General features: G+C 40.2%; 1 protein-coding gene across 2 annotated transcripts in view; it reads left to right on the plus strand.

Moving 5' to 3' along the window:
- The window catches only part of egfra (epidermal growth factor receptor a (erythroblastic leukemia viral (v-erb-b) oncogene homolog, avian)), a 46,727-nt gene that overhangs the window by 13,327 nt on the left and 18,833 nt on the right, over positions 1–14,567 (plus strand). For both annotated transcript variants that reach the window (XM_058067147.1, XM_058067148.1), the window contains exons 2-11: positions 8,543–8,694; positions 9,368–9,554; positions 9,908–10,039; positions 10,116–10,184; positions 10,272–10,390; positions 11,468–11,609; positions 11,915–12,031; positions 14,059–14,185; positions 14,261–14,334; positions 14,396–14,483. In XM_058067147.1, coding sequence (XP_057923130.1) covers positions 8,543–8,694; positions 9,368–9,554; positions 9,908–10,039; positions 10,116–10,184; positions 10,272–10,390; positions 11,468–11,609; positions 11,915–12,031; positions 14,059–14,185; positions 14,261–14,334; positions 14,396–14,483 — 1,207 coding nt within the window. The remainder of the gene's footprint in view (positions 1–8,542; positions 8,695–9,367; positions 9,555–9,907; positions 10,040–10,115; positions 10,185–10,271; positions 10,391–11,467; positions 11,610–11,914; positions 12,032–14,058; positions 14,186–14,260; positions 14,335–14,395; positions 14,484–14,567) is intronic.

The following is a 14,567-nucleotide window of genomic DNA, read 5'->3' on the forward strand; positions in this document are numbered from 1 at the left end:
CCAACTGGGGATTCCCAAATCACAGCTGCAGGAATCATGTGTGAAATCCAGGTTTTTTTTTTTTGCCTTGTGGTTGTTGTTTTTCTTCCCGCCTTCTTCTCTTTTCCAAGCATGCCTCTGCAACGGTTTTGTAAGGGGGGGGGGGGGGGGGGGGGTTGTTGGGGAGTGAGTTAGCAGGAGCGTGCTCGCCCGCCCACTCCCTCTCCGGCCTTCCTCTTCTGCTTCCTGTGGGATTGAAGAGGAGTATAGCTTTAACAGGGAGTGGGGGGGGGGGGGGTACTTCTTGGCTGGAATGGTCCTTTTTAACAAGGAGAATGCGAGGAAGTGCATTTTAATAGAATGGGGGGCACATTATTGGAATTCAAATGGGAAGGACTCGGTGGGCTTATGTCGGTTATGAATAACAGGAATGGGATTGTTTGGGGCCTTTGCAAAAGGGAAATTTATCTGACTGATTATATATACTGTATACTACGCTGATTATTTCAGCACAGCTGTGTGTACATAATCCCAATAAATGAACCTGGGGGCCCGCTCATAGTATGTCTGCTCACAGTAAGGTGTGTCATTGAGTAGTCAATGCACAGTTACATATTGTTTGTTGAGCATTTTCATTGTACCTATGTAAAGAATTGTTTACTTTAATTTACTTTGTACTATTAACCCATGAGTGAAATCGGCCGATACAGATACTAATTACATACATACAGTGTAAAGGTTTGCATGTACTACTAGCTATATTAGGGGTCACCAGGTTTTTTTCTGGTGAGAGCTACTATTACAAAATGAAAATGGCCATTTTTATAACATTGATATTCATAGCTTATTTCAACCCAAACAAAGCCAGTACGCTTTATCAGAACACGAACAAAATGCTGGTATCCATAACTTCATTCATTCATTCATTCATTTTCTACCGCTTTTCCTCACGAGGGTCGCGGGGGTGCTGGAGCCTATCCCAGCTGTCTTCGGGCGTAAGGCGGGGTACACCCTGGACTGGTCGCCAGCCAATCACAGGGCACATATAGACAAACAACCATTCACACTCACATTCATACCTATGGACAATTTGGAGTGGCTAATTAACCTAGCATGTTTTTGGAATGTGGGAGGAAACCGGAGTACCCGGAGAAAACCCACGCATGCACGGGGAGAACATGCAAACTCCACACAGAGATACCCGAGGGTGGGATTGAACCCTGGTCTCCTAGCTGTGAGGTCTGGTATCCATAACTTACATTTTGTATTTCACAATCCATTTATTTTTAGTCTTCTCACATTATTCACTGAAAACCTGAATGAAAAGCAGGTTTATCCACGCATCCGCTGCCTTCTGAAGCGCAGATGAAAACGATTCCCTACGAGATCGTGTGATATCAGTGTGCATATCGCCTGTTTCAAGCACGTCGCAAACGCTCATGCGTCAGACTCATTGCGCGTCACACATCATCCAGAGTCCGACGCATCCCTGTACACAACAAAAGTTCCTCCTGCACTAAAATTCTACATAGTGTCTGCATGCTCCCAAAACCATACTAAGGTGGCCCACTCTTGCAAGTACAGCAGGTTGGGACTGGGGATTTATATCCGCTGCCTGACAGATGATCACATTGTGAGCCTCAAACTCACCACACCCTGCCAAATGATCGCCTTGGTGAGACATTTTTGAGTCATGTTTTGCAGGGTGCAAAAGTCTCTCATAAAGACAGGAAGTCCAACACACGGAGCTGATTGGCAGAGGGGATTGGTGTTTAAGTATCGGATGCTAAGTTGTATTTTTATGTAATATTATATCAGCTGTTAAAATGTGCCCAAAGCACTCATTCAAGCTACAGTCAGTGTTTTCATTAGAACTGACCTTATTATTATTATTACTGGTACAGTATATATTTTATGACCCATAAATAAATGAACGATGTTCTGCGGTATACATCATGGCCATCCACAACCACATACAGTATCTAGACCTTTTCTCGTCATTCGTTGCTTCCTGTCATCAGTCGTACATTATGTTAGATTCCGCCCGTTCGTTGTCCTCCCCCGGAGACGAGAATCAGCTACCATCTGGTGCAGCATCACAGGGTAGCCGCCTGGAATGGATCCAGTCCAAAGATCTTCCTGACATGTCACACATTTTTCATTTTTTTTTAAATCCTTTTTGTACTTACCCCCCCTTTTTTCCGTCTCTGAGGCTTGGATATGGTTTCCTTTTGGGCCTGAGGCATCTCCCACTCAAAGGAAGAATGTATTTCCTCTTTTAAAGCGGACAGGATATCAATATCTTTAAAATCACACTCGTAAAAAATGTAGGATACAGTTCATGTATAGATCCAGTTTTTTATTAAACATTGCAATTATAAAATAAACGATGATCGAAATGAGAATACAGGTGAAGTCCTGGCAACATATTAAAACAAGCAATGAGAAGATTTTTTAAATTCATCATAAAACTATAGCAACAATAACAATTAATTGTCGAAAAACACTGAAGGTTCAGGTTCAAGTTCATGGCCCAATTGACTTGTTTTTAAGGTTTTGCATGGAATTGGGTGCTACAATGGCAATGACTACTTTATTGTTTGTATATGCATCTTACCATTATTTTAGTTGAGTTATTTTATCCAGAATTTGGATAATATAGGTTATGAATGCAGACTTGCATGCCACTTGAGACGCAGTCTGTCGTCAGCCCGCAGGAAGCAGCTTTGCTCTGGTCTCGAGAGAGACACAAGCGACTCGCTCTCTGAAAACAAGCCCAAAATTGGGAATTTGCAAGTGACTTCACAAAAAAAAAGGTTAACAAGGTTAAAGTTGCTTACAATAAGTGGACCTGGCAACACTGAACTGACGTAATGTCCTTGAATGCAACTCGCGTTCTTGGTTCTTGTCTTGCAGTTTGAGCGGGAGGAGAATGACATCGAGTAGGGACTTACTGTCCTGTCCTTCCAACACACAGCAGCAGATATCTGCTGGAGAAGAGTGTGCCATGAAGAGAGATAGCGTCTCACCACAGCAGCTCATGTTGTTTTAAACAGTACCTTTTTAAATATCAAATATTTGAGAAGTTTGAGTTGAAAAATTTGAGGGGTGATGGTGGGTTCCGCACCTAAAGCAGTTGTGAACCATTGTATTACAGCAGAGAGGTAAGGAAATATAGTATTACCACTTCTGCAGCTTAGCTGTTCAGAGAATTTAGGAGGAAGTATGCATAGAAAGAAATGAGGAAGTTGATTATTTTATGTTTTTTTTTTTCTCTGATGCTAAAGGTGAGCAGCAGTGCAACCTGATTTTAAGTGAAAAATGATTTGTGTACACCCAGGACATCTAATGAGAACTATGGGAAGGAGGGTGTTATCATTTAGCTCTAAATAAGGCAACTCGGTGATGATTTGCAGTGTTACATAAGATACTTTGGTGTAATGCTGTTGACAGGGAAGGGGAAATAAACAAGAATGCCAGTTAGCATCCTAACAGGCCTTTGATTATGTATATGTTTTCACATAATTGAATGAGCAGACTGTGGATGAGGCATAATTCAATTGCAGGTAGCGAGAGTCAGGAAGCGAATGCAGCTCACTCATTTCTCTTGCGTACTGTAAAAAAAAAAAGTGATTTAAATGCGTATTAGATGTCTGAAAAGAAACCATTACATGGCTTTTGAGGGGTTATTTCATCGTTCCAGGGTTTGAATTTGTGGACTTTTTTTATTGTTTTGTCTATGAAAACAGTATGATCCACGATGTGACTGAGGAACATCCATCCATCCATTTTTTTTAATGCCGCTTATCCTCACTTGGGTCACCGGCTCTGTGTGCTGAAGCTTTTTAATTGAGGAACTTAAAACCTGAAATTTATGTCCGGCCAAGGTTTGATTTAGCGTTGTTGTCTGGGTGGAGGTAAATCTTTAAGATATTGCTTTAGTTTTGCTCGGTTTAGTGTCACCCATTCAAATGGATTTGATGTCAAGCGATGCAAGAAGAAAATAAGATGTAAAATAATAAAATGTATTGTTCCAATGGTGCTTGCTTAATAACGGCATGCAAGCAATGTGCAATAACCTTTTAGGCAATGTGACTTTGGGTAAGCTGGTTGCTTGGCAGTTGAGGTTAAAGTTTGCAGGTTGTATTGTATGACTGTCAACAAGTTTAAGCTAATTGCAGAATTAATCACATTATTTGTGATTAATTAATAAATTTTTGTATTTTTTTTAAAATTTAATTTCTATGTACTTCTTCTTTCGAAACTGTGGCCTGCGGCAATAAAAAAATAAACAAGAAAACTAAAAAAAACAAAAAGTCATAGTAATAGTAAAAGTAATAGTAACACCAGTTTAACTTATGACACAAAACATGCAGGCTGATTTCTGATAGTCTTAGCATATCTACATGGGTTGGTTTTAGCCTATTTACAACATAAAAATGACTAAATGTGTATCCCTGCCCTATATTACTTCTGCATGAAAAGAAAGCTTATGCGATTTCTTTCTGTGTGTAAACGCACACGCGCATGAACACACACACACACACACACACACTAGATCCTGTAGCCTCCAGAAACAAACATCTACTTGCATACACACTTGACCCGCAATGTTAGTCCCCTGTAAACAGAACAAGGTCTGCAGCCCGAGAAAGCAAATGTGGTGTGGTTGATCAAGTCCTGCTAAATGATACATACTGTTCATGTATAATAATCCTACTGCACACAAACACAGCCACTCCTTGCTGCTGGACTTAACACCTCCATATGAGGGCAGCAGGAAGTGAAGCAACGGCTAACTGGCTTTGTCACTCATAGTCTGCGTAAGCACGAGACCCTGCCCACCCTTTTGTCCTGTGCTCAACCATCAAATCTTCCTCTTAGATGGTTCTAATATTTTGGTCACCTTATTGTTAAAGTAGAATCATCATGTTTGTGACATTAAAAAACTTGTGATACAAGAAAATTCTAAACATTACATTATATTATTATTGCCAATAACGCAAGTTGCTAAAGCCACAAAAGGATTGTGATCCTGTGGAAAACGCTGTAATTTTAAGTCATATTAATACTGAGATACACATCACTCCATTCCGGTTTGAACATGGCTCCCTCACTCTATCGCATAAAAATTTTTTTTGTCTGTTTGTGATTTACTACGACCTATTAATAGGAGAAAAAAATGCATATTATCATATATGCTAAATTTAGGACTCTTGGCCTAAATTAAGCATTTTCAAGCACAAGATGTTGAGGAACTGCCTCTGGGTGTCACTAGTAGTACGAACCAGACTTGATCGCCAGCGACAGGCTTTTATTACCGGTATAAATGATCTCACAGGCACAATAATAATCCTTGTCATCATCATAATCACATTAATAACACAGGCTACTGTTGTGGCCGTACTGCAGCTAAAATCCAACTCTGAATCCCCGACGTCACTTCCTGGCCACACACCCGGAAGACATTTATAGACATACGATTCTTATTTACAGTATGTCTTAAATGGCTTATTTCCTCTCGCTATATATACTATATAGAGTAATATGAGTGTAAAGTAACTATAGGGGTGTTATTTCATGTCTAGAGGGCTCTAATAATATTAAAAACCTTATGTACAGGAGAAGGTCATGAATAGATTGTAAAATATTGTGTTGGGGTATCACATTTGATTTGTAAATACATAAGGAATCCTACTTTGTGGAAATTCACTGATTGCGGTCGCGTCTGGAACCATCTAATGTCATAAACAAGGAATTACTGTATTACTTAAAATGAGAAAAACAGCATTGTACTTTGTACTTTGAGCATTGTACACTGTTCTTTTAGCAGATAATAAATATGATAGGCTCCCACATACACCCACGGCGATATTGAGAACAGGCGGCAGAAAATTGATGGATGATAAATAATATATTATATTGTATATTATATATACATATTATAATATACAACAGCTTCACTTTATCATGTTTTTAAAAAAAAATGTATAAGTCATATGCTGTTTTATAGTTGAATACCTCCTGTTAGTAAAACTATGCATATTTAAGCAAATTTTCCTGACGAAATTTAGTATTTCCAAGCACCAAACTAGCTAAATGAACTAAAATGCAAATGTAAAGCATTCCGAACACTGAAATTGTGGTATGTAGTATTCTACACTGGTCACTAGGTGTCAGTAATGTTACAGTAATGATTATAGGGGGTATTGTATGAGAAACATGGGAAAATGCCGTTAATTTCAATGTGCCAGAAAATGTGGAATTTTGGGAAAACAGGGAATTTTTGGAATGCGGAAAATAGCCAGCCTAAATGTTTTGAATGAGCGAAATGTTTTGTGTTGCAGTGGTTTGAATTTATTAATTTGGTAAATGTGAATGTGATAGGAATATTTAATGTTTAGAGAACTCTGATAATGTTAAAAATCGTATTTAAAAGATTGTCAACAGATTTTCCGTGCTCTTACTATGAAAATATTCCATTTATAGATAATGAATTTCTACTTTGCAGAAATTCACTTAACAATGATCGGGTCGGGAACCAATTAACTGCGATAAATGAGGGATTTTTATTTGGTATGACGGTATAACATTTTTTGTTCATGTTTACAAACATGTTTTTGTAGTCCAAAATATTAGAAAGTCAGTATGATGCACTTGTACATACACCACTGTAGTAGTCAGTATATTGTTCAATGAATGGGCCATTTTTGGGTTACAGTGAGAGGAAAATCAAACTGTCCCATGGAGGAAAGCTTGAGGCGGTTTGTGTGTGGATTTAGCCTGACCTTGTTTTGTTCGTGTGCATCGTGGCCTAATAAGGAAGTCACTTTATGGTCCTGACTGGGTATCAGGCCATTTACCACCTGCAGGGCTGTTATGAAATCACTCCAGGCAGAATGTTTTCTTGTTTTTGCAATCTCGTCTGTTTTCCCCTCTTGCATAGCACCTAAGTGTGGAGTGCGTGTGGGGGGGGGGGGTAGGTTTTGCTGACGTCACCTGCACCTCAGGAGGAACCAGCTGTGAAATATGCTTATAGTTGCTGTACAAGCCAATTAGGAGTTGTTCAATCAGCCAGAGATGCCCAATTCAGGCTGTTAACACACCTCTCCTTTGCTTGTTTAATACCATTTTGTTAGGGGAATAATTGCACAGCTTGCACGGCTCTTCTAATTAACTTAAAGCTGGTTGGTGTGCCCGACTGGTCCAGGACAGTTGCAGTAGCGTCGGTTCATGTCAGAGACCACCCTCAGGGACAAACTAATGAGGAGGCCGAGGGAGGATGACAGGAGACAGATGTTTGTGGCCTCATTCTCGCTGATTCAATGCCCATGGTGCTCTTGTTGTTTTGCATAAATTCAGAATAACTATACAGTACATAAGGACATTATGAACACACACACACATTAGGTACACAATTAAATTAGATCCTACACAAAATCTTGTCCAAAATTGTGCCTTGATGAAGATAATGATGCTCAGAGAGGTTTTCATTTAACAACATGTTTATGTCCAAAAATATTAAATATGATGACATACGACGCAGATCGGTTGCATGTAAGACAAGTGGTTAGCACGCAGGCCTCACAGCTAGGACACCCGAGTTTGATACCACCCTCGGCCATCTCTGTGTGGAGTTTGTGTGGAAAATATACAACTTCATTGCCCCCCCCCCAAAAAAAATAAATAAATAAAAACTCATGCAATATTCTGACTTTTTTTTGTGTGTGTGCCCCTAATATTTTTTGTTCTTTGCATATGGTTTGTCAGTCAAGAACAAACCTGCTGTGGAATGCTATCCAAGATATATTACAGTGCAGCAGCGTTGTCATTTTTCTACTACACGTCTGGAAGACTCTGGTTGTTTGATTCTGTTTCAAACCCATAAATCTCGACTTTTAGCAGTAAAAAGAGGAGGAAAAAAAATAATTATACGCTAATACATGTGTGTCAGTGTGCATGCTGGGTGGAAGTGTGTTCATTCACTGTAGTGGTGACCCGTCAGACCGGTTCTGGCTGGACTCAAAATACAACAAGGCTCATTCATTCTTTAGGAATCATTCAAGAAAAACAGTCCCTGACACTGTTGTGTCAGCGCTTCTCAGAAAGAAACATCTTTATCCCAACATCAAAGTCTACAAAGTAAAGAATCACAAGTGTGGATGCAACCGTAGTGTATGGTCAACACTTGCTTTCACACATCAGTAGCGTGTTTTAAACGATGACTGGGTGGGTCTGGTGATGTCGTTTTGTTCCGTGGTTGGTTTAAGCAGCCTGCGCAACGACTGGAAGTTTCCCCGCCTGTGCCAGTATAAATGCAGCCGTCTCATTTTCAGCCATGAGCAAGATCTGTGCTTTGTTGTGGAGATTTGATTCCAATTGTAGACGCAACCCACTCGGGTTATTTTTACATGAAAGCAGGCCAAGTTATGACTAGATGGAGGAAATGCACAAGCCTCTTTTTGTGTGTGTGTGTGTGAGATAGCACTGGGGGCCATAATCATGTGTGCCGTCACATGCAGTTACATGTAGTAAGATTGTCATGTTTTTTCTCTTCTGACAGTGTGCCAAGGCATCACCAACCGTTTAAACCTGCTGGGGTCCAAAGAGGACCACTACTTGAACATGGTGAAGACCTACAGCAACTGCACCGTGGTTCTGGAGAATCTGGAGGTCACATACATGGAGGAACACCGCGACTTGTCCTTCCTCAGGGTAACCCCGCCCAATACAAACATGCAATTGTTTCTTGATTTTTTTTTTTTAGACAGTTTTAGTTCATTATTCATGATATATTATTAGACATTTGACTAATTGTCTTTGTTTTGTACAGTATTCTGCATTGACATTCAATGTATTGACTTTTGCATCCATAATAGTAATAATAGTGTCCTTCAATTTTTCTGTATGCGACCCTTGGTGGAAAAAGTTTGGACACCCCTGCTGTCAGCAACATAACACATTTATTAACAGTGGAGGCCATGTCACATTCAAGTGTAAAAATAAGTTAATGTTGAAACATACTATGAAAAACCAAGTTTCGTGGCGCCTCACGCTTCATCATGCTATTCATACTTCTTAATTGTAACACATGTAAGAAGGTGGAGAATCGGAACACTGATTACTTTTCATACATTTCTGAATATTTTCATGGCAATTCAAATGTTTTGCATGATCTGAGAAGCATGTTTTTCCTGATAACTTTAGGGGAATTTTGACTACTAATGAACTAACTTTACTTTAGCAACATTTAACTTAAAATTACAACTTTATTTGACATTACATTACATCACAGTAACATAACCTCACCCCTCGACCCGATGTAGTTGCAGATCCATGATGAACTGGTTGTTACATTTTGTTTGCTTTGTTTCCAACACTTCTCCAGACAATAGAAGAAGTGGGTGGCTACGTCCTCATCGCCCTGAACACAGCCTCCAAGATTCCGCTGGACAACCTACGCATCATTCGTGGTCACTCGCTGTACGAGGGAGGCTTTGCGCTCACTGTGCTGGCGAACTATGACAAAGCCTCCGGTCAGGGCACCAACAGGCTCCTTCTTAACAGCCTTACAGGTCAGTTTTCAGCTTTTTTTTCATTATGTACAATAAATATTATTATTATTTTATATTTTTAATTAAACAAAAAACCTGTAAGCTGCTCACAGGTAATTTTCAAGTAGAAATATATTCTTTATTGGTTGAGGTGCAGCATGATCCCACTCTTTGTCCGATTTCAATGAGAAGGCCATGTCTTCCAAACGCTGGCTTCTCCTTGGCACTAATGACTAGGGCTGGGCTGCACTTTAGTTGTTTACAGAGTAGGTGTGTGACTATATCATTAGGCCGTTGCACTTCTTGGTACCGCTATGTTACTTCAAACTAACTAACATAAAGAGAATTAAAGTTTTTTTTTGTTGTTTTTTTAGAAATTCTCAAAGGAGGAGTGATGTTTGAGAAGAACCAGCTGTGCAACGTGGAGACTATCCAGTGGTACGACATTGTAAATGTGGACAATAAACCCAAAATGCAGCTGCCGGTGGCCAGCAACAACCCACTTTGTAAGTGATGCATTTACCCCATTAGAGCACAATATCAATATGTGTTTAAGTCTTTTTAAAAAATTCTCTTTCAAAGGTAAAAAATGTCACTCAAGCTGCTTCAACGGCTCCTGCTGGGCACCGGGCCCCCAAAACTGTCAAACTTGTAAGATTTTGTCTGTGATTTGTAAAGACGCAAATAAGTGAGTAAACAATATCATGACTTACAGTATATGTCCTCTCCAATGTGCAGTAACCAGGCTGAACTGTGCACAGCAGTGCTCCAAGAGATGCAAAGGACCTTCACCCAGTGACTGCTGCAATGAGCACTGTGCTGCAGGTTGCACGGGACCCCGACCCACCGACTGTCTGGTGAGCAGAAGATGATCACGCATGATGTGAAAAATCAGTTTCTTTGAATTAGGGTATTAGTGCCACACTGGAAATAAAATAAATACAAAGGTTATGTTATGTTTATATTTCTTAGAAAGTACACATTAATGCAGGGGTCTCAAACTCAATTTACTTGGGGGCCACTGGAGCTAGGGTCTCGGCGAGATTGGGCCGCATCAAAAAAATAAAACGCATTTATTAAAAACAGAAAAATGAATAAACTTTGCTTTGGTTTCAATTTTCTACAAGAAAAGCTCTGATAAAACATTCCACTGTTCTCAAATATCTTACTTTTCATTTTTCTACACAAAATAAGATGAAAAATAAATGAACAAATCAAGAATAAAGAAAATCAATCAATCAGTAATACAAATAATAAAAACTTAAGAAACCACATATAGTTGGTGGGTAGACAAATGATTTTTTTCAGATTAAAATGAACAAAGCATTATTAGAGCCCTGTAGACATGACTAAGCACGACTGTAGTCACATTTATACTCTTTTTATTTACAACATATTGCACAACTGCAGGGTCTTGAGACACATGCTAACTCGCAAACTAGAGAGCTAGCGACCTAAACGGTAGCCTTCAAGTTATTTCCTTTAAACTTAAATAGCCAAAAACTTACCACTTCCACACGGATAGGGAGGATAACTATTAACAGTTATTTATCCTTTAACGTGAACATTAATCAAACGTAATAATTTTTTCTGGGTACATGATACCATACAGCATCCATATCAAACTTGCGCGGGCCGCACTAACATTAAACTTTCATTTCAAGGCGGGGGCCTCAAACTAGTGTCCTGCGGGCCACATTTGGCCCGCGGGCCGCGTGTTTGAGACCCCTGCATTAATGTATTATTTTGGTCGTGTATTATTTGGACGCCCCCAGATTATTTCCAAAAAGTTGTCATCGTTTTTAAAGACTCCTGTCTTGAGGTATTAAAGGGCGTATTAGGTTGTGTATTTAGGAGCTCTGAAAGCGCTGAGTCCAAGGCCGCCATTGAGGAATGCAGTGTTATCATTAGCCTCTCTTATGTTTGTGCTGCAGGCCTGTCGGGACTTCCAGGACGATGGGGTGTGCAAGGACTCCTGCCCGGGCCTCATGCGCTATGACCCCAACCTGCACCAGCTGGTACCTAACCCGCACGGAAAGTACAACTTCGGCGCCACCTGTGTGAAGAGCTGCCCACGTAAGAATGTCTTAACAGATGCTACCGTAGATATTTATACTATTGCTACTTTGTGCATGAATACCTTGTAGTTGTCAGACATTAAGTGCTTCCTAGTTGAATTGTAAACCTCACAGACAAGGAAAGAAAATGATTGAGTTTGTAGCCGTGTTAATGTCACATCTGTTCTATCGCTCTTTAACTTCCATGTTTAACTATCACCACTGTTTCTTTGTGCTCGGAACTTACTGCTAGGTCATGTGGCAGTGTGCCACATTGTGCCAATTCAACAGTAAAACACTCAATGTGTACAATTCTCCTCCCAGATAACTACGTTGTGACCGACCACGGAGCGTGCGTGAGGACCTGCAGCGGGAACACTTATGAGGTGGAGGAGGGCGGCATCAGGAAGTGTGCCAAATGTGATGGACTGTGCCCTAAAGGTGAGGCGCTAAGCTGTCACTGTGCAACAAGGGGACATCCTCATGACTCATCCTTGCACAGATGTCAATCATTACATTTGCATTCTTGTGCTTTGTTCAAGTGCACGTAGCCCCCGAGTAAGGTGGCCAACAGAAGCATCGTTCAAACACTCCAAAGACAGGACTGATCCAAAAACACCATAAAACAGATGGGACGGGAAATTTTAGCAAAAGTTAGAAATGCTGCAATCTCATAAATGTTGCATCGTCAAAAACAAATGCAAAACAAAACTTCTGCAAATGTCAAAAAGACAAACAAACTACAAAACTGAATGAGAGAAATGCTGCAGCTTCACCAGTGTGGTTTTGGATAACTATCTGAACCTTTTTGCATAGTTTGAAGCGTTTAGACTTTGCTATGATTTTTCCACTATTGGCCATGTTTTGATGCAAATATTTACTTCAATTATTCTATATTTCCAATTCAAAGTGTTACCACCCAGGGTCCTAACAGTATATAAACATGGTGACAATTTGATATTCAATTTTCACTGATTCTAGCAGCAGGATACCCCTGTTGTATTTCATCTAGCTATCCATCCATTTTCTACCACTTATCCTCATTAGGGTCGCAGGCATGCTGGAGCCTATCCCAGCTGTCTTCGGGCAAGCGGCTTGGTACACCCTGGACTGGTCGCCAACCAATCACAGGGCACATATAGACAACCAACCATTCACACTCACATTCATACCTATGGACAATTTGGAGTCACCAATTAACCTAGCATGTTTTTGGAATGTGGGAGGAAACCGGAGTACCCGGAGAAAACCCATGCATGCACGGGGAGAACATGCAAACTCCACACAGAGAATCCCAAGCGGGAAATCGAACCCAGATCTCCTAGCAAACCACTTCATCAACGTGCAGCCTAACCTCAGATTAAATCACATTCTTGTTTGTAAATCATGGTTATAAGTTTAGTTGTAGAGTCGTCCCTTGCCACACAGGGGTTCGTATTTCATGACTTCACTCTGTCACAGTTTTGATGAATGAATAGAGGTGTTATGAGACACTCAGTTCACAAGATAAGACGAAACGCGAGACGGGATTCATGAGAACAAGATCAGATTTTAATATTAGTTTAAAAAAATATTATGTTTAAAATATTTGCAAACCAATGCACAGAGTGAACTCTCTCTTTCTGCCTATTTGGAGGGGTAGACAAGGGAAACAGAGACGGATGGACATATTGAGGTCAGCAAAATTATCAAGTTAAATTTCATTTATTGATTATTTATCTATTTATTTACTATTGTCCTCAGCCTCGTGCTCTCAATACATTTTTTTACAACACATTGCTCAACTATTATGCTGCCAGGACTCATGACGGTTGCTAGCTAGCGAGCTTGTGAAGTATTTTTGTTGTTGTAGATCAGGGGTCGGCAACCTTTACTATGAAAAGAGCCATTTCACCCACTTGCCCACTAAAGAAAAATAGCCTGGAGCCGCAAAACGTTGTATGTTTAAAACAACATTGGAGGGAAAAAAAAAGACGAGTTGGAGTACTCTTGCTAGTACTGGAGATAAACTTTGTTTTTAAATGAGCTCTAATTTATTTTTTAGAATCGTCAAATAACTCATTAATAATAATTAATAACTCAAATAACTCAAAGTATTACTCATTTCCCTTCATGTTAACCTGTCAGAGAGAACTGGATAGCATCCTGTCTGCTCATTCAGTCACCAGTCAGAACTCAGTCAGGATGCATTCATGGTCTCACACAAAGTTGGATTTTTGTAAACTCATAACAAAGACGTGCATTTTCACCACACGGGTGCTAAAAAATATTCAAGCATTGCAAAGGGAGCCGCAACAAAGAGGCTGGAGAGCCACATGCGGCTCTGGAGCCGCGGGTTGCTGACCCCTGTTGTAGATGAACATATTTTTAACAAGCTAAATAGCTTAGCGTCATCCAAGAGTATTAATGCAATGTTTTTCAAACAAAACATTTCCAGTCATGACATGTAATGTCTTAATTGTTGTCAGTGTGCAATGGACTGGGCACAGGCAACCTGACACACACCCTGTCCATCAATGCCACCAACATCGATTCATTCAAAAACTGCACCAAAATCAATGGCAACATCGCCTTCATCCACACCTCCATTCACGGGTAAGTCGAGGACAATCAAAGGGCAGCACTCGTGTGCATGTACAGATTGCTGACTCCGGGACTTGATGTTTGCAGAGATACGTACACCAAAACACCAAAGATGGACCCCGTCCAGCTGGACGTGTTCAAGACGGTAAAAGAAATAACAGGTAAGGCATTTTTACAAAAGATTTCATTCAGAAAAGATCACACTTAAGACTTTGTCTTCAGGATACTTGTGGATCCAAACATGGCCGTCAAGCATGAACTCCCTCAGTCCTTTCGAGAACCTGGAAATCATCCGAGGACGAACCAAACGGTGAGAAGATGTCTTCCAGTAATCCCTCATTTATTGTAGTTAATTGTTTCCAGACCTGACTGTAAACAAAATAGGATCCCTTAA

Source organism: Doryrhamphus excisus, chromosome 3 (assembly GCF_030265055.1).
Source record: "Doryrhamphus excisus isolate RoL2022-K1 chromosome 3, RoL_Dexc_1.0, whole genome shotgun sequence".
NCBI lineage: Eukaryota > Metazoa > Chordata > Actinopteri > Syngnathiformes > Syngnathidae > Doryrhamphus > Doryrhamphus excisus.